Source organism: Myxocyprinus asiaticus, chromosome 42 (genome assembly GCF_019703515.2).
Source record: "Myxocyprinus asiaticus isolate MX2 ecotype Aquarium Trade chromosome 42, UBuf_Myxa_2, whole genome shotgun sequence".
Lineage (NCBI taxonomy): Eukaryota > Metazoa > Chordata > Actinopteri > Cypriniformes > Catostomidae > Myxocyprinus > Myxocyprinus asiaticus.
Genome location: NC_059385.1, coordinates 16,587,113 through 16,610,632, shown reverse-complemented (window position 1 = coordinate 16,610,632; position 23,520 = coordinate 16,587,113). Strand labels below are relative to the sequence as shown.

Genomic DNA, 23,520 nt, shown 5'->3' with positions numbered 1-23,520 from the left:
GAAGTCTAAAACTTACCTGAGTCTGGCATTAACACCTGGTCGATCAGATGAATGACACCATTGCTGGTGACAATGTCCTTCTTCAGCACCATCTTGATGCCATTAACTGTAAGGCTCTCACCATCACATCCAATCTCAATGTTACTGCCTTCAATAGTCTCATAGATGGAGCCTGCCATAATGGCCTCAGAGCATTGGATGGAGTTCAGAATGTGGTACTTCAAAAGTGCTTGAAAATATAACCAAAATGAGAGATGCAGTGTCAAAATTTAAATTAAATTAAAATGCAGTGTTGATGAAAATATGACAAAAATACAATGTATTGTTTCTGTATACATTTATTTAGTTTAAAAATCTAGATGTAATTGATTAAAATAATCCACTCATACTATGCTGGGGATTTTCCTGCAAAATGTCTAAGGCCATGTCCACAATAATCTATTTTCATTTGAAATCGCATTGATTTTGTTACATCTATGCCTCTCATCCACACTGGAACACCTTTTTCCTCCAACGAAAATGGAGCATTTCTTAAAAGCTCTCAATTATAGTGTAGTTTGGAAAACGATGATGTTAGGAAACTGAAAATTGACATTTATAATGGATTAGTGTGGAATGTGGCCTAAAATATGGGTCTCAAAGTGAAGAATTTACAAAACAGTTACAAAACAGTTCATATGTTAATAAATCTTGAATATGTTAAATACATGTTAAAAAAATTATATGTTTACACATTTTTCAAATACTTAAATATTTGGTAAAGGTTTGACGTACCATTTTCCAAATTTTTGCCAACTAAAATGAGTTATTTTCGTCAACTAATATTATATGCCATTTTAGTCTGAATAAAATGGACTCAAATTATTAAATATGATATAATAAAATATTGACTAAATTTAAATGTTATTTTCCACAAATGACTGAAAAAATATAAAGACTGAAATTAAACTAAAGTTTAACACTGCAAACAATACAGTGACTTCACATAGTCTAAGCCAAGTTTCAGGCTATAGACACGAGAGACGATTAAAAACACAGAAGCCGATGTTGTCCAATGGGATATCCGCTCAGTTCTTCCTGTGCGGATGCAGAGTGGAGACACTTACATCATCACAACTGCAATATTGCTTTCCCAGCAGCTAAACTTCCTCAACTTTACTTCATTTACAGTAAGTGTGTGTATGTGCATGCAACAATAGTTCTTCACCAAAACAAAATCCAAATCAAACCCACCTTCCTCAGACACTTCCTTTAAACCAGAAATGATGACACTTTAAGACCATGGTCCTTTCCAACTAGCTTTAAAGATGAGGGATGTTAAAAATTTAAACTAAGTACTCAAATTAGGAACTACACAAGAGTAGCAATGAAGAGCTGTTAAATCCATTATGTCCTACAGGCCCCCAATCTTCTCTAATGATTAGCGTTTTCAATTGCCACATTTACATCAGTGGGGGCTTGAGTTAATTGGGCCTCAGAAGATGTTTACAACAAAGCTTGACTTTGTTCTGAAGAAACATGACAGTGAGTAAATGATGACAGATTTGTCATTTTTGGGTGAACTATCCCTTTAATGATACCATCTCCTTCACTATTATTTACAGCCTTTTCTCTCCAAATGAGACTGTGTCAGGGGGATCCATGGAAAACAGATATACTTTTGTCTTATACAACATTTACAACTGATTCCCTAAAAAAAAAAAAAAAAAAAAAAACTGTACACAATTTTTTTTCACCAGGATCTGGTAAAACATTATTCAACATCTAAGCATTTCCCACCAGCAATCGTTAGACGTTTTGGCCAAACTTGATTTTGGATTCCCCTGTGGCCGCAGTCAGATCTGCAGTTTGCCCACTCTCTGAAAGTGTAACTAGATGTGTAGATAAAGAGTTTCAACTCAACAGGCAACGTTTCAAAGTTGGAAAGTTACTACTTTCTAACAATATCATAAACAGCATAATGGTTACCTTGAAGTACGGTTTTGTCACTCATAAGTCTTTCCAAGACATCTCTGTCTAGTTTCTCAAAGGCCTCATTGGTTGGGGCAAAGAGTGTGTAGTATCCAGGCTTGCCCAGTTGTTTCAAGAGACCCGATGATACAGCAGCTGCCTAAAAAAAGAGGTCACAACATGATTTTACCCAAGACAACTCTCAGAAATCATACACTGAGGAAACAAAATCATTCATAGTGTGTTCCTAGCAAAACTCCTCGAAAGACTTCAGTCAAAAACTGCTAAGCTTAGCTAAAAAAACATTTAATAGTAATTTTCCATCTAGCAAGTTATTATTATATATTTTTTTACAATTCCACAGTGACAATAACACTTACGCTCAATGAAGAGAGCTCACTGTTGGTTTCGATTGTATCTTTTATCGTTTGGCCTATGACACTGATGACTCGATCAATGACATGGACGACTCCATTAGTGGCCACCTGGTTGCCGTGAATGATCCTGGCACAATTTACAGTTACAACCTGTAAAACGTAAAAAAAATAAATACTTTTTGATGGTATATTTAAGAATGTAATGCTGATCTAGGATCATTATGTACTGACAAGCAATTTGAAGAAAAGAGATACATACTCCATTTGAGTAGTGATTAATATAGAGGCCTTGCTTGTTAAACATGGACTGAATGGTCATTTCATTCTTCAGGTCTTTGGTGAGAAGACGTTTGCTGACCATGTGATAGTGGAGTGTATTGTAAAGCTCTCGGGTTTCTCTGCTGACCAGGGAAGTTGTCTGCAAATGTGAAAAAAGACATATAAATAAGAGCATAGCACATCTATCTATCTATCTATCTATCTATCTATCTATCTGTGTGTCTGTCTATCGGCTTATCTGACTATCTACGTGACAGTCTGTCTGACTATCTATCGAGCTAGCTTGCTGGCCGTTTGTCTTACTGTAATGTCTGTATAACCATCATACTTAACTTTTAAAACAAGTTAACTGTAAACTTTCAGACAAGTCTTTGTCAAGCCAAAATTAATATTTGTCTGACAAACTTTCCCAATCTAGTTATAAATGGCATATTTTCATATAAATAGTGCAATACGTCCACTCAGTGCAAAGAAAAACTGGAGGATATTTACTTGCATTGTTTAGAGGAGGAGGCCTGAAATGAAATCCTAAAAGTCTTTAAATTCTGTTTTGATGAAGAAAGAAACTCAGATACATCTTGGATGGCCTGAGGGTGAGTAAATTATCAGCAAATGTTCATTTTTGGGTGAACTATATCTTTAAATAGATAGTTCACCCAAAAATTCTCTCATCATTTACTCACCCTCATGCCATCCCAGATGTGTATGACTTTCTCTCTTCTGCAGAACACAAACAAAGATTTTTAGAAGAGTATATCAGCTCTGTAGGTCTATACAATGCAAGTGAATGGTGATCAGACATTTGTGGCTTAAAAAATCACATAAAGGAAACATAGATGTAATCCATATAACTCCAGTGCTTTTATTCAGAAGTGATATGATAGGTGTGGGTGAGAAACAGATCAATATTTAAAGTGCAATATGTAACAATTTCTGACTTTTTGTCAATGTGTGAACGGCTTGTATCACAACTTAAAAAATGAGTCCTTCCTGGACATCCTAGGTTGCCTATTAAAGCCTGTAGACTGATTTTCATGCGAAGGGAGCGAGTCACCAAAGGATGTGAAATTTATGCGCACTCCCGAGAGCCTTGCCTCAGTGCTTCTCTTCCACTATTCAACAGCGACAACAGTCTGCAACACTAGGTAATGTTATCTTAAAGATGGAATCCAGCAAACGTCCGGCTCCCAGCACAACACCGACTCCTACACAAACTCAGAGTAAGCCAAAAAAAAAAAAAAAAACAAAAAAAAACATTTATCTACTGAATCCAGTTTAGCTAAGCGGGAACGTGATCGTGGTTGAGCGAAAACTAGAGTGAACATTGGCAGGGCATTTGATTCCTGGAGGGACATTCGTTCGGTTTTGGGGATCAAAACCGACCCTGAATTGGTGTTCTTCTTATTGCACAGGTAAGCTTACATAACTGCAAAGCATGTGAAATATAGTGCCATAAGGATTGATCTGTGTAATTTTAGTTAACTTGATCTTGCCTGCACAGTCATAATCAATGTTAATCTGTAATTATTCAGCAAGGTAAACTATAATAACACATGAAATGAATGCTAGACAATGTTCAAGATAATGCAAAAAGCTCCATTCATTAGTGTAACGTAACTTGGCTATACAGAAAATATATACATTCTATTATTATAAAACAATAACGCATCGATATATAAAAATGACCGTTATGATGGAATCACATCAATACTGAATTGTGTCAACATATTTATAATGTACAGTCTATTTTATAAACAGCTACTGTCATCATCCACCAAATTTAGCTAACAGCTATTGATAAAGCTGGTTAGCTAGCTAATGCTGACATAGACTATCGTATAAATGCAGTCAATGTATCATGCAAAGAGTGATTACTTCAAACTACAGTCTTGCATAGTCAGACCTATATCCACACTTTGTTTTAGCCCTGTTCCAGCACTGGAGAGTCAAATATAATATACAGTCTCAAAGTTTGTAGTAAAACAATCGTAACTGTGTAATTTTAATTATGCTACCTCATCTGTCACCATGAAGCTGGTGAATCACGTTCAGTCTTTGTTTTGTTCCCTATGGAGTGTGCGCGATCACGAGCTACAGGCTGCAGTTCACTTAACGGCCACAGGTGTCATTAATAACAAGGGTTTCTGAATCTTACATACTGCACCTTTAAGTCCTTTTTTTGCTTGAAATTCTTCTCCCTGCCCAGTAGAGGGCGGTATGCATGAAGAATGTGAATCATCAAAAACACAAGAAGAAGAATGTAAAAGTGATCTGTTTCTCACCCACACCTATCATATTGCTTCTGAAGACATTGATTTAACCATTGGAGTCTTATGGATTAGTTTTATGCTGATTTGTGTGATTTTTGGAACTTCAAAAATGTTGGCACCCATTTACTTGTATGAACCAAAAAAGCTGAGAGATTTTTCTAAAACTTTTAATTTGAGTCCAGCAGATGAAACAAAGTCATACACATCTGGGATGGCATAAGGGTGAGTAAATGATGAGAGAATTTTCATTTTGGGGTTAACTTCAGTAGGAAGGCTTGATACTCACATCTTTGATCACTCATGTAAACCTAACATGTAAATACTGCAGCTCAAATGAAGTTAACATGGCTTAGTGTATGACTCACTGGATCTAACAGTTCCCAGGCATCATCGCTTGGTGCAAACATTGTGTAAGAGCCAGCTCCTTCGATTTCTTCCTTTAGTTTGGACTTCTCAGAATACTCTTGGGTGATCTTGGCGTTCACCAGACCAAGAGTGCCATAAACACTGTCAATAGGTGCCACTGGTTAAATGTACAAAAAATAAAACACACATTTACTCTCAATTACAGTTTTTAACATTATACAAATAAAAACAGCCCTCTTTTCAGGCCCTCTTCACATGATGTCATCCTCAAATCAAGAGTTGCTGAGGTTCATTAACCACATGTATATGCAAAGCCAGCAGGGTCTGAGTTTTGTTTAGAGAACAAAAGCTGAAGTTCTCCTCCACTGAGCTCCTAATTAATTACCTGACATTTATTCTAAGCATGAAAATTCAACTTAAATGTACAATAACTGCTGGAGTATACCTATTTAATAACCATATAAATGCATATACTTTATAACACATAAATAGGGAGAAGAGGTTTATTATTATTATTATTTCTGCAAATTCAAGTGGCGTTATAAGGTTTTTAAATCTAATAAATGTCAATAACTAATAACTAGGCAGTTTACATCAGATTGTGGAATTAATTATATTGCTCAAAGCTACCAAGGTTTGGTGTTTAGATTTGGGGGCCAAAATATACTCATCTTTAAGAAGTGGTGCTTTCGAATGCAAGCAAATCTATTACTATTGCTCATACTTAGGATTAGGGTCTTTACCCTTTTTCAATAGTATTAAACTTTGGTGAGTAACTCATTTCACACTGTTTGAGTTATCAATGATACCCTAATGATAACTCACATTGTGACGGCTTGTTTAGGAATGATCTGACTTAGGATTTTTGGAACAACCACCCAGAACTCCCTAAAATCATTTAAAAATGTAAAAAATCACAGCACTAATTTTCTTCAGAACATGTAAAAATAAAATGCTGGAATTAGTGAATGCAAACCTGCAGGGCACCCACGCTTCCCGTCTAGCTTCATATAACCTGGGCAGCATTCATATAAAACCACCCTGCAAACAATAAACAAAACAGAGTCAAAGTACTAAACATTATCATGATCACTGCATAAATTAAATGAAAATGCTGGATTGAGATGATAATTCCCTCTGTTATACCCTTTTAAATAAATGATATTTCCAAAATTAATTCCCTTGTTTAAAAACAAATATTGCATTTACATTTGGTTCATATTCGGTCCAGAAAGCTCTGATCAAATTCCTTTGAGAGTCATGTTGATGCCATACTAAATTATCTCAGTGTGCCTGATTATCTTGTAAATGTATACAGATTTGTCTTTTCCAAATCAAAACATTTGTTCAACCATCTGGACTTCTATCTGGAATTTTTTTGGGGGGAGGGGGGATTTAACTTATTTATTTTCTTCCATTTTTGCTAATCAAAATCAAATTGTGCATTTTGTCCAGTAGACACAAAACTGTTGGGCACAATATGCATGGCTACAAATAAGAAACACATATATTATTTTCGAAGATGATAAAATCAGGAAAGATAGTACCTCTCTGCACACATTCCAAGGCAACAATGTAATCAATATATCACAGCAAGAGCATTGGCTTTTTATAATTTAGGCTCTCTTCACAATTCTTTCAAAATTCTGCTTTTTGTGTCTATAAAACATCAGGGCCTGTATTACAGAAAACGTAAGTTAAGATCTGACAATTTCAAGTTTGGTTTCTGAAATCACCATGGTGCTTATGAAACAGATAAGATTCTAGAGTTAGGAAGTTTCTCTAATATGGTCCCAAGTTCCAGCGTATTGCGTCAAAAGCAAGTCCACACAAATTTGAGTCAACATAAGAGGGCAATGACCTAAATCTGAACCAGCCCTCAAACAGACAATAGTATACTGTCAATGCATTAGTTCACCTGCCCGTGGACACTTTTGACAGCCTAATGATTGATGTTTAACTTCAACAGAAACTTTGTGGTAACTGCGTGTATTTGGCATGCTATGGGAAGTATGTGAAGCGTTCCAGCAGATCATAAGCCTACTGGTTGATATGAGTTTCCAGAGGAAGATGTTATTGTTCGGAGGTTGCTCTTCTATAGCTAAGAAGAGGCTGATCACTCTGTGAATTCAGCAACAGTAGGTCAAAAGTTCCGCTGCTGAAATTGGTCTGTGCGCAATGAAATTCGAACCACTGAGATTCGAACCAGTGGCCAAGGCTTTAAGTGTTGTTGAGGTGAAATGTCCACAGAGTGGTGCCAAAAGCGAGTTCGTGTTTAGTTATAAATCATGTAATATAGTAAACAGGAATGCATATTTTATAAACAGTATGCCATAACATTTCTTCCTGGTTTCCATGGGACCAGAACCCGATTCTCGAAGGCTGCTCGCACAACGTGCTATCAGTAATACCACAAGAGTAAACACATTTGAACTGATGCAAAGATGTCTGATGGGGGATGCTACTTGTCAGTGGCCAAGTTCGGAATGACATACTACCATACTACTCTTACTATTTCTGCCATAGACATACGGCTGAAGCAGTAAGAGTAGAATGGGTAGTATGTCATTCCAAACTCAGCCAGTAACTCTGTCAATATCAGGGTACAGGGGCGCAACAGTCATTTTAAATGTGGGGGGGACACAGCTGACAGTAGGTGGCTCGTACAAAGCCAACACTTACAGTGCAGCATATATATTTCAGTATTCTGTATATTAATATACAAGTATGATATACACTGTACGTATTATATACTTGTAGTATTTGAAGTATTTTAAAGATTCAAGTATTGTAAATTAAGTGCAAAATTTAGCTAAATTAGCTGCAAAAACAAAGGGCATCTTGTGGAGCACTTGCTTCTGTTTCACACATGACAATAAAAGACTGCGCACAAGCTGGTCATTGAATAAATTATTTAATCAATTACAATAATGCCAATTGTGCATGTGCACAATTTTATTTTTTACTCTGTGCTTGTGCATTGTAGGATTCAAATTTATCCAAGTGGCTTGTTTTGATTACATTCACCAAAATTCATTCAGATCCATTTAATGATTCAGTGACCATTTCTGGTGATGCTACCTAGTGATGTCTTGTGTGAAATGAGTTAGTCACTGAATCAACAATAAAAAGAAAATTTTAATCCTTTAAAATTTGTATCTCAACAGACCTACAAAGAGACATTAGTAGAAGTTTTATGCATTATAAGAACAAAGCAAATCTATAATTTCACCAAAAGTTTGTGAGCTGCTGAGCATGACTTTTATCAAAAGACAACAATAATAGTCTTATATTATTATGAGTTTCAATAATGTCTGTATGTTTTTATGTATCAAAAATCATGTCTACATGTCTACTGACCAGTAAAATGCATGTGTTCTAAGAACACAGCAGATCTATCTTTTTTCCTACAGTTTGTCACCTGCACACCAACATAGAGATAAAAAAACAGGCACTGATATTAGAAATAGCTTCACATATTTAACACAGATCTAGTAATCTATTACCGCACAAACATGATGTAAGTAACATAACTTAATGAAGACACAGGCGCTGATATAAACTCCACTTACAATGTGTGCTTAAAAGAAGGATTGTCCATTGTTTTTTTTTTCTGCAGTGCATTTCACATAATGCTGCCAATCAAGTGTGATGTGCCGATAAATAAATCTCGTTTGTGTGTTTCTCATCTCTACATTATTAATTTAGATCAACATCAATGGCGATAAAAAACATGGATAAATGAGCATTGTTGAAAGCAATTTTGTAGAAATGAATGGAGACGCATTGATTAGACTGTCTGACTGATGGCCTATTACATAAATGTTTTTCGGCTCATGAAACTCACCTGTGATTGGCTGGATGATTGCTTATTCAGCCCAAAATAACAAAACACAAAGAATACTGAAAACAAATCCACCATTTGGACTCGGTATGTGTTTAGCTTGAAAAAGTGTGGGGGGCCGAATCACCTTTTTTAAAGAGTGCGGGGGATGTGTCCCCCCCCCCTTCCTTGTATGTTTATTTATTTATACCCAGTTAAATCTGATTAATAATTAAAGTCTCTTAAGGGTAAATACACTCTGAAATAATGGATGTTACTTGGAGCCGTGACCACTGGCCTTAATTCCTTGATTTAAAGAATTTTTTGAAAAGATGCTTTCTAACAGCTGTCTGCAGATGTTGCCCATGTAATTCACCCAAACATAATGTCTTTTCTCACTGGCTTTAGTTGCCATGCAGCTCTGTCAGCTGCTGTTTGTCAGATAGTAGTATGGCAGCAAACATTCTCTCGCTCTATCTCTCATCATGATAGGGTTTACACACAGACATTGCAGCTGCACATAGTTCATCCCTTGACATTGAACAATGTTCCCAGTGTCAGTGAAGGAAGTAAGCCAACAGGACCACTGAGAGAGGCCAGCAGGCACAAGGGCTGACTTTTGCTGTGCGGCCAGCAGAGAGACAACAAGCTGGGCAGCTCTGGACCTTCTCCTGCCCAGAATGTAGTCAGAGGGAACTGAGGGAAAAGCCAGGCAGTGCATATCACAGCAGGGGTGATATAGTTTGTTTTTTATTCTGTTGAGTCGACCTCCCGGTAGACAAATTTAAAAGTGTTCTCACATGTTTTCAGCAGTGATCAGCAAAGAGGCAATAGCCATGGATGCTGAAACAGATCCAGCAGAAAGAGCCAACCACAGGAGAGAAAGCGGGTGAAAACTGAGCTGTAAAAAGAATTGATGGTCCACACACAAAAAGAATTATGAAATTCCACTGAAGAACTATATATACAGTATATAAATACACTACTGGTCAAAAGTTTTGAAACACTTGACTGAAATGTTTCTCATGATCTTAAACATATTTTGATCTGAAGGCATATGCTTAAATTAGTTTTATAGACAAAATATAATTGTGCCACCATATTAATTTATTTCATTATAAAACTAAAATGTAATTAAAAAAAAAAAAGTCTTTGAAATTGATGACTTGGACCAAATAATAAAGAAAAGCAGCCAATAAGTGCCCAACATAGATGGGAACTCCTTCAATACTGTTTAAAAAGCATCCCAGGGTGATACCTCAAGAAGCTGGTTGAGAAAATGTCAAGAGTACATGTCTGCAAATTCTAGGCAAAGGGTGACTACTTTGAAGATGCTAAAATATAACACAGTTTTGATTTATTTTGGATTTTGTTTAGTCACAACATAATTCCCATAGTTCCATTTATGTTATTCCATAGTTTTGATGACTTTACTATTATTCTAAAATGTGGAAAAAAAAAAAAAAATTCAATCATTGTCTCTCCCAGTGAGTCGTTCATCACCGAAACAATGGAAGTGAACAAGAACGATTCATTACTTAAACGATTTTCAAGTCCGCAATATTCAGAACAATAGCATTCCGTTTTGTGACTCGTGTGATAAAATACATCTGCAAATATATAAGGCTAGAATTTTTTTTAGAACTGTCTGCTCTTTTCTCAGCCATATAAACTACATGTTACTTTAAACTGGTCCCAAGGTGATTTTTTTAGTACATATATGAAGTCTGTTCTATTTAATTTTAGTTGTATTTTATAAATATTGTCCTCCCTAACTGCTGGTTAGGGATGTGCCTGGCTTTGTAAGTGTGTGGAGGGGGCTGTCAAATACTCCCTCACTAGCCATATCTATATACACTTACTGAGCACTTTATTAGGAACACCTATACAACTACTTATTTATGCGATTATCTAATCAGCCAATTGTGTGGCATCAGTGCAATGCACAAATTCTGCAGATATGAGTCAGTAGCTTCATTGTTCACATCAACCATCAAAATGGGGATCAAATTTGATCTCAGAGATTTAGATCATGGCATGATTGATGGTGATTGAACTCCTGGGATTTTCACATGTAACCGTCTCTAGAGTTTACTCAGAATTGTGGCAAAAACAAAAAACATCCAGTGACCGGCAGTTCTGCGGACAGAAATGCCTTGATGATGAGAGAGGTCAACGGAGAATGGCAAGACTGGTTCGAGCTAACAGAAGGTCTCCGGTAACTCAGATAACCCCTCTGTACAATTGTAGTGAGCAGAATAGTTTCTCAGGATGTACAACATGTTGAACCTTGAGGCGGATGGGCTACAACAGTAGAAGACCTCGATGTGGTTCCACTTCCGTCAGCTAAGAACAGAAAGCTGAAGCAAAGTGTGCCAAGAAAATATTCCCCACACCACTGCACCACCAACAGCCTGGACTGTTGGCACAAGGCAGGTTGAGTCCATGGATTCATGCTGTTGGCACAAATTCTGACCCTATCATCTGTGTGCCTCAGCAGTAATGGAGATTCATCAGACAAGGCTATGTTTTTTCAATCTTAAACTGTCCAGTTTTGGTGAGTCTGTGCCCACTGCAGCTTCAGCTTTCTGTTCTTAGCTGACGGAGCTGTTCTTACCCAGTATTAGTATTAGTGTTCCTAATAAAGTGCTTAGTGAGTATATACTGTACAGTACTGCATAGATATGGTTAGTGAGGGAGTATTTGACAGCCCCTGCTGGAATTTTTTTTTTTAACAGACTTTATATACAGTATATATATATATATACTGTATATAAAGAAATACTAGATACTAGAAAATCACCTTGGGTCCAGTTATCACACGAGTCACAGATTGCTGTTGTTCTGAATATTGCAGCCTTGAAATTCTTATAAGTAATTAATCGTTCTTGTTCACTTCTGTTTATTTGGTGATGAACAACTCAGTGGTAGAGACAATGATTGAATTACTCACTCATAAACTTAAAAGATGCTTATTTGTCACCACCTACTGACATAAAGATAATCTGCAGAACTGAACGAACTGGTAAACAAATCTTTATGGTGAATGAATTCAAAAGCTTTGAGTCACTGGGATGAATCAAAGCCCCTGCTATTTGGAAAGCCGCAAATATATAAAAAAGCCAGAACTGACTGTTGCATAAATGGAAATGTATCAACATAAACTGAGCAATGATGGTATAAATAGAGAAAGATTCAGGTATATCAAATCAAGAACAAAATGTGTGCAACAAGACACTAGCATTTCTTGAGGCCAGTTTTTTTTATTTATTTATTTTTTATTTATTTTTTTATTACTTCTACAAACTGATGTTCTCTGCCAATGGAAAGCTTAATTCAAGCCTGAAAGCTTCACTCTGCAAATTATAAGTCACCAGGGTAGGGTTGCACCAGCTGTGCATAAGTTCTCACGTAAGTTGGGATGTAAAGTTCACACTAAGGGCTTAGTAACTGCTAGTTAGTTTGTAACTAAGTCAGTGCTTAATTTGGTTGCACCATCTGTTCTTAAGGCAAGACTTAACTAGTAGGTCGTAAGCTCTCCGTAAAGTAATGCGTAGTCACATAATATAACGTTTACCTGTATTTATGCAATAAACAGCCTTCAAATTTATACACAGAAGTGTTAAAAAGCCATCAGCTTCAATTTGATCTTGTTATGGTTTATGTTCAAACCTTGTTTGTTCACGTAACTGTCAGCTGTAATAAATTAGATCCCCATTAAAATACGATACGTAATAAAAGTAGATTTAATAAATAGCATATTTGCCCTGTGTAAATAACGATATATAGGAACTGTATCTAAAAGAAATAAGGGGTGATAAATAAATATTAATACAACAGGCTGGAAAAATAGACATTTATTCATTTTAATATCTTATATATATACTTATATGTTGAAACTTGACACCGGGCGATGCATCCTGAAAACGGCACCATTAGAATGGTTTCATGCTGAAGAGCTGTTTAAAAGGTTTTTTTTTTTTTTGTATCTCTTGTAAATGTAAATGACGTAAATGCCAACACCATCATATATGTCGAAAGGATTGATGCCTGTCAGCCAAAACATGAGCTCATTGATGTCATTAAATGAGTCTTAAAAACAAATCTGATTTTTATAAAAGGGTCTTCTACAGTACCAACCCATCAGGTTCATATGTATCTGTTTCATTCTCTACAGCACCAAACAAGCTATCACCCTGACCCATCGTTACCCTGAGAACCACTGTCAGCAGCTCAATCATCCCTTCACCTTCCCTTTATGTTTGGACTTTTAGTTACACTACACTTCCCATGATGCACTGCCCTCATCACACTCATCTGTTCCCCATCTTTGGTGTTCAGGTGTTCTATGTTTTGTCATTACCCAAGTGTATATATATAGCCCTCATGTTTCCCTTAGTCTTTGTTGGTTCTTGTTTGTTTGTTAGCATGTTAATTTGTTAATGTTACATAAAATGTAAGCCAGCAAACTGCTGTTGTGTTTGATTTCCCTTTTTGCTCAGTGTCTTATTTTCATCACTGTTTCTTCATCATCTTCTGAGTACCATAATAAATAGTTCTACATTTGGATCCACACTCTCTCGTCCTTCCCAGCAGTGGAACAGCCATAGGCAATGTCTATCTTAAGGCCAAAGTATACTTCGGTTGTCTGCATTGCTGATCACTGCGCGCACAGAATGCATGATGCAAATTTCATCACCAGCACAGTCTGCGTGAACTGACCACATGCAGCCCAGACAGGCCCAGTTCCAGATCAAAATCGCTGATGAGAGGGTGCATCTGAAAATAGTGGGGGTGCTCTGTATAAAGTGGAAATGTATCGTAATTACAAATTTTTTTAATAGATTAAATCATGTTTAAATCCTACTAAACCAACGTAAAGAAACGTTTTTTTTTTTTTTTTTTAATGTACAAAACATTTATTTGTTTGGGGTTTTTTTTTTTTTCACATGATCTGTCGCTGAAAATGACAGCAAAATGTGGTGCCTGTAGATTAGGACATACTGATTTGTAAAATCATACATGTAAATTTTGTTGCAGCATTTTGTGTGTTCACAAACTGCAGGGATTTTTGTGTGTTTGCTGGGATTCAAGGAAATCTGCTTGCCAATTTACAGTATTAGTCTTACATATTCAATTGAGCAGGGGTGTGCAATTATTTTGGTACAGGGGCCATGTCAGCCGTTAAGTAGAACATGGAAGAGAGAAGATAAAAACTTCTGCATAGTTGTATCTTTTAAGCCCAGAAGTAGTAGTACACTCATGCACTCATTGAATGATGCACAATTTTCTGAAGTGTATACTGATGGGACCATTCTGCGATTGCTTGAAGTTTTGCTGCTACTTTTCTATCATGTGTTAGTAAAACATCTCGGTTACATGGAACGCAACCCTGGTTCCATCAGTGGCAACGAGACACTGCGTATTTGTTATGGGACATCGTCTGAGTGTCACACGTGGTCTGAATTGCTTATACAATCATGCCAGTTTATTGACTGATGGCACTTAAGCAATGCCCCTAGGGAACTATGTCACAGGCTCCATAAAGGCGCTCGCTTTTGTGCCATCGAGTCAAATTTTCTGCAGGAAGGCACGAGCCTATGCAGCTGCTAGTGAGTATGGCCAGCTATGCAGTGTCTCATTCCCACTCAGGGAACCAGGGTTACGTTCCACGTAGAAAAAACCTGTTCCAGCAGAGAAAATCTGGGAAGCTGGAGTCAAACCCTCGTCCAGATTATAAAATCTAACAAATGTATGTGGAGAGGACCACCCTCCTGCCATATAAATGTCCTCCAAGGATGCACCTCTGTAGCCAAAACCCATGAGGATGCCCTGCTCCTCATAGAATGGGCTTGCATACCCGAAGGTAAACCGTGCACTTTGTAAGCACTTGAAATTGCATCAATAAACCAATGAGACAGTCTTTGCTTGGACACTGAAACACCCTTGTTGTGGCCACCAAAGCACACAAACAACTGTTCTGACTTATGCCACTGTCTAGTACGGTTAACATAAACTTGCAGCACCCAAACTGGGCAAAGCATATGCAACCTTTCCCCTTCTGTCACCCACTCGAAGTTGTGTCAATGTAGTGACACTAGGGGTCGCTCTTGAGAGCCCCGAACACCTCAGATCTTTGAGAAAAGGCCAATGATAATTGGCGAGTGGAATTTGCATGCCACTCCCCCGGACATATGGGTATAAAAGGAGCTGGCTCGCAACCACTCATTCAGATTTTTTCTTTGAAGCCGAGCGGTTGTATTATCAGCGAGCTGAATACTACTGCTGTTCCATTCACCTCTTAAGAAGTGTATGCTGTTGGATATACGGTGCATTTCCAGCGGCTTTCTCTCCTTCTGCACGACGAGTGCAGATTTCATCCCTGGGCACTTCGACAGCATTAAAAGAGTGTATATTCCTGCTAAAGAGTATATTTTCTCTATTAGAGCACACACATTGACGTTAAACATCTTTTTAAAGACGCATCTTTATAAAGATGCCTTTCCGTCTTTGTATGATTCCTTGATGCGGCCGCTATCTCTCCGCATCCGACAGTCACAGGCACTGCCTCACGTGTCTGGGCAGCGATCACACTGAGGCAGCGTTCGTGGATGGTTCATGTTCTCATTGCGGGAATATGACCATGGCAATGTTGCGGTCATGGCTTTCCTTCTTCCGGGGGAAAGCCACTCTAGCCGCCCCCCGCGCCTCACCTTTTACTTCCCGGTACGAGGCCAGCTGGCACTGGAGACGATTTGGGGGCTTCAATGGGCGCGGCTCTGCCGGGTAAATCCCCGCGGACCTCCCATTCCCCAGCATGCTCGTTTGCCCCCCGCAAGTTCCGAGAGGAGACCAGCTCGCCCCAGGGCCAGCTTAGTGTCCCTTTTTGGAGCTCCGGAGCAAGATGAGTGCTCGATCACTGCATCGTAGAGCGTACTGGCAATGTCAGACACCGTGGACTCGACTGGGCTGCCACCTTCGGGTTGGCCCGCCCAGTCTGAGGCTGATGGCGAGATGACCGCCATGCTTGCCCGGGCTGCCGCGTGTGTCGGGTTGGAGTGGAACCTCCCACCCTCCCCTGAGTCCTCGCGGCTAGATGATTGGTTCCTGGGTTCGGGGCGCCCCTCACAGCCATGCCCCCCCCCCCTTCCCGGAGGTGCACGATGAGATGACAAGGTCGTGGAGGACACCTTTTTCTGCCCGAAACTGACCTCCCAGCTCATCCGCTCTCACTAACCTCGATGGCAGGGCGACCCAGGGGTATATGGAGGTCCCTCAGGTGGATAAGGCGGTTGCGGTGCACCTGTGCATCTAGAAATGCGTAAAGGCACGCTGTCGGCCACTGATGCGCCAACGCATTGATGCCCAGCGGTGCTGGGGGCGAGAGGGAAAACCAGAGGGGATAATGAAACATCTCGTTTGAAGCGAACAGGTCCACTTCTGCTCTGCCAAACCTTCTCCAGATTTGTTCCATAATCTGAGGATGTAATGTCCACTCTCCGGGCAGCAAGTCCTGTCTGGACAGGACATTCACCCCCCAAATTCAACCGGCCTGGAAAATGTATGGCTCGTAGAAACAGCACATTGACCCGTGCCCACGGAAGAATGCGATGTGCCAGACTCAGTATGGCATGACAGTGCACGCCTCCCTGGCGATTGATGTAGGACACCACCGTCCTGTTGTCCGACCAGATGAGGACATGGCTGTCCTGAATCTCTAGGAGGAAAAACTTTAATGCCAGCAGCACCATGAAAATCTCCAGACAATTTATGTGCCAATATTGCCACTGGCCCATCCAAACCCCATAGGCTGGACAACCCTCGTATACAGCGCCCCAACCTGTAGAGAAGGCATCTGTCGTTATCTCCTTGCGGCGATGCACCTGTCCCAATGGAACCCCGACATCAGAAGGCAGGTCCGTTTCCATGGTAATAGAGTTTGGTAGCACACACGCGTCACTTTGAAGAAAGGGAATGTATGCATCAGTGGTTGAAGGCACTTTGTGGAGTTCATCCAGCGCTGAAAAGGTCTCACATGCAGAAGCCACTATCATGAGCCCCAAAAGCCTGGGAAATGTTCTTGCAGGGAGAACGCGTCCCACTCTGAACATCGCTAGACACTGGCATAATGACAGAAACGTGAGCTGGAGACAGGCATGCCTGCATTGCTCGTGAGTCCAGCTACACTCCTAGAAACTAGTCTGTTGCCCTGGCAACAAAACACTCTTATCTAGGTTTACATGCAGCCCTAGTTTGTTCAAATGGCTGGGAATGACATCATGATGCTGGGCAGCCAAAGTCTCCTCGTGGGCTAACACCAACCAATCATAGAGATAATTCAAAATGCGGATGCCTTGAAGCTTTAAGGACGTCAATGTTGCATCCTAGAATTTTGTGAAAATGTGTGGTCCCAGTGCAAGTCCGAAAGGAAGAATGCAAAATTGGTATGCTTTGCCCCCAAAAGTGAATCTGAGAAAACGGCTGTGCTTCTGCGCAATCTGAATATGAAAAAAAAAAATGAGAAGCGTCCTTCAAATCTATTATCACAAACCAGACCCCGGCTGCACTTGTGACATTATTTGTTTCCGCGTCAGCATTCTGAATTTACATTTCATTAGAGTGAAATTCAAATGTCTCAAATCAGAAAGGGACGCATGATGCCTGAACTGAATGACATAACCATGCTTTATCATTCGAAGTACCCATCTCAAAATGCCCTTCAGCTGCTGCCAAGCTAACAGATGGGCAGACAGAGGAATTAATGCATGGCTCTTGCCTGCAGTGCGACCTGTAACCACTAGATGGCATGCTTGGTTTGCTTTTGGCGACTGTTCCAGAACCAGCGGCATAGCAGAGGGAACCTTCGCTCCTCCAATACCGTGGCTTGTTGAAGGGAATTTTATCATGTTTTACCTTTATTGTATTTAGGCATAAATGATGAGCACCATGAAATGTAGCTACAGTAGGGAAGCTGACAGAATAAACCTTTCCCCTAGTATTTTGAATGGAGAAATGTGTATGAACATTGGGGGTAATGTTTATTGAGAAAACTGGTTCACCACAACAGCCCCAGCATTCTTTATAGGGGGACAACATGTGGTGCTTATGTTCACTGTGTTTTGTGTACACTTGTGCTTGATGAACATCGAATTCTGTTATGCATGTCTCGAAACCTTTGGTCATGGAGACTAAGGCCGAATTCGATCATGCAGTTATAAAAAGTGGTCACTCTGAATGTATTTACAACAGAGAACGGCAGATAAACCATCTTCACTAGCATAGAACGGGGAAGAATGTGCGAATATGGAGAGAATTGAGAGCAAGCAGGTTTGTCACAATGGCCCCAGCATTCTTTATGGGGGGACAACGTGTGGTACTTATGTTCACTGTGTGTTTTGTGTACACTTGTGCTTGATGAACATCGAATTCAGTTATGCATGTCTCAAGACCTTTGGCCATGGAGACAGAGTCTGAATTCGGGAAGCAGTTTCTTAATGTTCACTCCCCAGCAAGCTGCGGGGGAAAACTGAACGATACTTTGGTTGTCGGATGTTCGAGACGTGTACAACGGTGGACTCATCATACTGACCGAAGGGCAAACAGGAGAGAAATGGACATGTTTATACAGTCCAATTTCATTCACTGAATGAGGGCTCATCTTTCATTACACAGCAAGCCCATCAGGCTCATGTGTAGACCTATTTTTATTGTACATTGAGTTATATTACGTGTGCCCCAAGACCCTTGGTCATGGAGGTAGAAGCAAAACTCAAAACTCGAAACACCCTCGTGAACAAAAGCATCGCCCTGACCAACTCATTCCCCAGCATGAGGGGAATGAGGGAAAGTCCAAATAGAGCCGATATTAACTCAAAGGCATTCCTTAACGCGATGCACTTAGTTGGACTGCAAAGCCATCGTGTGTAGATCCAACAGCTGACTGAAAAGAGCGACATCCATGCCGCCACTGAAAAATCGAGCAGAGATAGCAGTGCACATCTCTTGTCTCACCAGAACGCCCACATGGTCCACGAACGGGTGAAAGAAAATGACGTTAAAATACCTTGCATCTCCTGATAGTATCCCGAAAGAATAATGGCACTGACTAAGCACTCCGTGCGTTGGTTCGCCATCACTCCTTTGGGGAATATTTTCTTATTCCAGCCCCCTCGTTCTGCAGCCAGGTTCACCGGTCCATGCATGATCCCCTCCACCATGAGCAGTTCGCTTCGAACGGGGAGGGGGGAGAGAGAGAAATGCTGAGGCCACTCATCCATTGCCTTATTCATGTGCATACTTCCAGAATGACACATAGGGACAAAGGGGCCAGTTTGTTCCCTTCAAATGACAAATTCTCTCATACAGCATTTTTTAATGGCGACAGTTCAAGACGTGCATTGTATCTCTTTTGCACACTTTGTTCATCAGAAAATGGATGCCGAGCTAGGCCTCAGAGCATGTCCGAAGAGACTCACGCTTTCGCTCAGGGGGAGGGCGAAAAACACAAGGGAGAATCCGATGTCAGTTCGCACTCCAATCCTCTCAGACACAAAGCCGAAATCCCAAATGCCTCTGCTCACAGAGCTCCAAATCTGGAGGCTGTGGAACTGAAATAAGTGGGGATAACAGCTCGTGGTGAGAAACTGCGAGCCTCGAAGAACGCTGCTGTCCCCGTCGGACCCTTGCAATGTTTGGAAAAACCCAATTAAAATTGCTCTGAAATTTACGCTGCATAAACAATGTGTTTGCCATTCAAAAGGGAGAATTAATAATCCTCACTTCGATGTGAGTCACTAGAAACAAACACGGGCTAAGACAAAATCGTGCACTGAAGAACAGAAAATCTGACTCGATGGCATGAAAGCGAGCGCCTTTATGGAGCCTGTGACGTAGCTCCCTAGGGACGTAGGGATTTCCAATCCTAAGCGCCATCAGCCAGTAAATTGCCTTAACTGTATAAGGGCTTCAGACCGCATGACACTTAGATGGTGTCCCATAGTGAATACACAGCTGGAGTATAATTATTAATTGTTTATTTTACCATACTTCAATGCAGTGGTAATTTAGTATTCAATTTAACACACTACATCAGGAGTCTGGTTTTATAGTAAAATTAAATATTCAGAAATGATAGATTCTAAAAGCTTATTTTAATGTTTGCCACTAAGTGGACAAAGTTATCAACCTGTTTACACGCTTATGGGTCTCATCAATGGTTTGTTTGTCATCCCATTCAACACACAACTGAATAAAACAGGCTGCATGACACCAAGGGCATAGAATTGGCTTGAACATTGGGGGGGGGGGGTTACAGTGTGAAGAATTTACATGTTTCCATTGATTATTGTATAAATATTGGGGGGGGAGGTTGTACTTGCTTGTTTTGATTAGCAAATCTACACCCCTGCATGACACTGATAAACGATTACTGCCAGTTTAACATTCGCATACAGGTGAGGGACTTCAGCATTTTACAAAGAACACAAAGAACAAACATTTTCCTCTCTTGCTTGGTTTTGCTTGCATGTCCCTCCATGTGCAAATGATGCGAAGATCTATTGGGATTTTACTAAAGTTCATCACTGAAAATGTTTGCTCGCAGGCTTGGCATTAAACAGCACACGCAGCATCACGAATGGACACAGAGTGGCTGCATCACACTTTTTTTTTAGCATAATATTGCACTATTGAGAGCTACGTTTTGTTTTGTTTTTTGGAAGAGGAGAGAGAAAGCGTGCACACTTGCATGCATGGTTGCACGATAGCATAAATTAATGACATAAGGCAAAATATTTCCAATTTTTTCTAGTACAAATCTCTGATTGGGCTTTTGCATCTATTATCTGGCAACCCTGAGCATATTAAAAGCTTGTGGATGTGCAATAGTTCCCAAAGCCAGATAAATTTAAGATCTAATAAAAAAGCAGTAGTTTGCCCTGGTCTGCAATTGAGGGTGCTCTAAGGTTCGTTTGAGGTTGCTTAGCACCCTCAAGCACCCCTGTAAAACTGGGCCTGAGCCCAGATTTGTATGTGCGCATCGTCACGCATGTGCCTGCCGTTGACTGTACTAAAAGAGTATAACAAAGCAGTCGTAGTGTGCATAAGTTGAATGCATTCATGTTCACTCGCGGTCAAAAGAGCATGCTTTTAAAGGCAACACGGTCGACTGGGCACGATCCGATCTGGAATGCAGAAAAACAAAGTATACACGAGCCTTTATGGTGACATTTGACCTCTGATCTGATCATGTAAGTAGGACAGTAAGGAACCCAGCTAAAGCAGAGATGAGAAAAGCACTGCTGACTTACGCCTTCTTGCCGCAGATGGATTTCTTGTACCAGTTTCTGCATGTGCTGAAGTACTTTTTTTTGGTCCCCATGACTTGTTGTAAAGCACACATATTGGGCCTGGAGAACAGATAGAGGGAGGAAAGAAGTAACCCTCTGGCGATGGTTTTAGTGTAGATAACTGCATATATGACAGACTTTTAGAACTCAGAGGTGTTCAGTTAGGCAGATAATTATAGTCTTTACAAATTGCTTTAAAGAATTGACTGACCACAGAACAAAAATTGTTTTTGAGTCAATTTATGTATAGATAATCTGCCATTTTAGATCATGTTGAAAATACATGCACTTCTGTTTTCATTTTATAAATTAAGCAAAACCAGATTATGTATAATTTAAATATTACATTTATCAGCTTCAACTTTCAGAATTACATGCACAAGGATTAAGGAGTTTTAAATTTTTCAAGACATTTTTCACAAGATATGCACATTTTTGGCAAACAAAATAATTTACAAAAATGTTACATTATCTCAAAAATTGCATTTTGCATGACTAACAACTTTGTTCCCATGAAGGGCAGAAATTTACCAGGGCTTGGGGCAAAATGCTACCAAAAGTGTAATATTTTTGGTATATTTATAATGTCTGGGCTAAAATGTTATTTATTTATTTTAAATTTTACCATAAAACATTTTGGCTTCATTTTATAACTAACAGCCAAAAAATGATTTAATTTAATTGAAAACTTGATGTGACATGCTGTGTTTTTATATAGTTAGGAAAATGCTCTCATAAAGGTAGAAATGCCACTGAAAATCAATTCTAGGGGGCAAATATTGCCACTAAATAAAAAAATATATATACATTATATATTTCTGCCACTGGTTCCCACGCGTCTTCTAATTTTCTCAGCAAAGGTGAATCTTTAAAACAATCAGCCCTTACCCTTCGTTCTTGGCTCTGATGCGACTGTGGGAGACTATCTTGTCATATGCTGAACAATCCACCTGGTCCAGTGAGGTCAGTGCCAGGAAGGTAAAGGTGGCAGTAAACACGAGTATCATATTGGAGAATCCCCTGCAGATCAAACCCAGTCAAAAAAACAGAGGGAATGGGAGCGAGCTACGGGGAAGCAGCCTTTATAGCACCCCTCCCCTCTCTATCTCTGTCTCAAACACACACATTGACACATACACTGAGGAGGATTAAAAGTAAAATCAACCTGTTTCCTATGGAACCGCCCCCTGCATGAGAACTCTGCATGCCAAACCTTCTTTTACAAAGAAAGCAAAAAGAGAAGCAAAGGCCCTGAAATCAGCAAATCCTATCTCTAAATGGAAATTTAAAGGGATAGTTCACCAAAAAATTAAAATTCTGCAATCATTTACTCACCCTCGTGTTGTTCCTAACCCATATCACAACCTTTCTTTGGTGGAACTCAACAGGACATGTTAGGGAGACTGACAGCCTCAGTCACCATTTACTCATGCCAGATCTTTTTTTTTTCTCTCCATACAATGGAAGTGAATGATGAATATGGGTGTCATTCTGCTGTTTAACAAAAGAGAGAAAAAAATGGGTTGGGAACAACCTGAGGGCAGAATTTTCATTTTTGGGTAAACTACACCTTTAATGATTGGTTGCTTGCTCAGTCAGTCCATTCTAAACATGATTTCACAGCACAGTAGAAAAAGAAACCATAACTGTGCTAACGAGCCCATCCACATCATTACGGAACAGCACCGTTCTGCAATGAGAACTGTTCAGCTTGATGGTGAAAAAGCATTACGTTTTTACATGCATTTTAACTTTCATAAAATCATCAAAGCACATATTCTGTAAAGTTTTTAAACTATATTACAGTTTTACACCTTTTACATGCAAACAATGCTTTACTCACTACAATTAAACCTTAATCTTAAGTGACTCTATTTGACGATTAAAGCTTTATCAGGCATTTAAACCAATTTAATCACTCACCACATCAGTTTTTCGGGTGCTCTGGAGGTTGGCCCTCAGAAACAGGATGTTCATTATCTGTTCACTGCAGAATACTACTGGAGCAAATCAGATAAAATTATAATGTCCAAGTGCACTATAACTGATCTGTCTCCTGCCAGTTTCTTAATCACTGGGCTGCTGTCCATATCTGGAATCAAAGGGTT

The 23,520-nt window shown here is 39.6% G+C and overlaps 1 protein-coding gene across 2 annotated transcripts in view; it reads right to left on the bottom strand.

Moving 5' to 3' along the window:
* LOC127432490 (periostin-like) overlaps positions 1-22,443 on the bottom strand; it is a 35,877-nt gene extending 13,434 nt beyond the window's left edge. For both annotated transcript variants that reach the window (XM_051683616.1, XM_051683617.1), the window contains exons 1-8: positions 22,301-22,443; positions 21,374-21,472; positions 6,219-6,283; positions 5,242-5,399; positions 2,587-2,745; positions 2,331-2,477; positions 1,969-2,110; positions 17-229 (exon numbers count right to left, since the gene is read on the bottom strand). In XM_051683616.1, coding sequence (XP_051539576.1) covers positions 17-229; positions 1,969-2,110; positions 2,331-2,477; positions 2,587-2,745; positions 5,242-5,399; positions 6,219-6,283; positions 21,374-21,472; positions 22,301-22,419 — 1,102 coding nt within the window. In that variant the 5' untranslated portion in view covers positions 22,420-22,443. The remainder of the gene's footprint in view (positions 1-16; positions 230-1,968; positions 2,111-2,330; positions 2,478-2,586; positions 2,746-5,241; positions 5,400-6,218; positions 6,284-21,373; positions 21,473-22,300) is intronic.
* Positions 22,444-23,520: the final 1,077 nt, after the last annotated feature.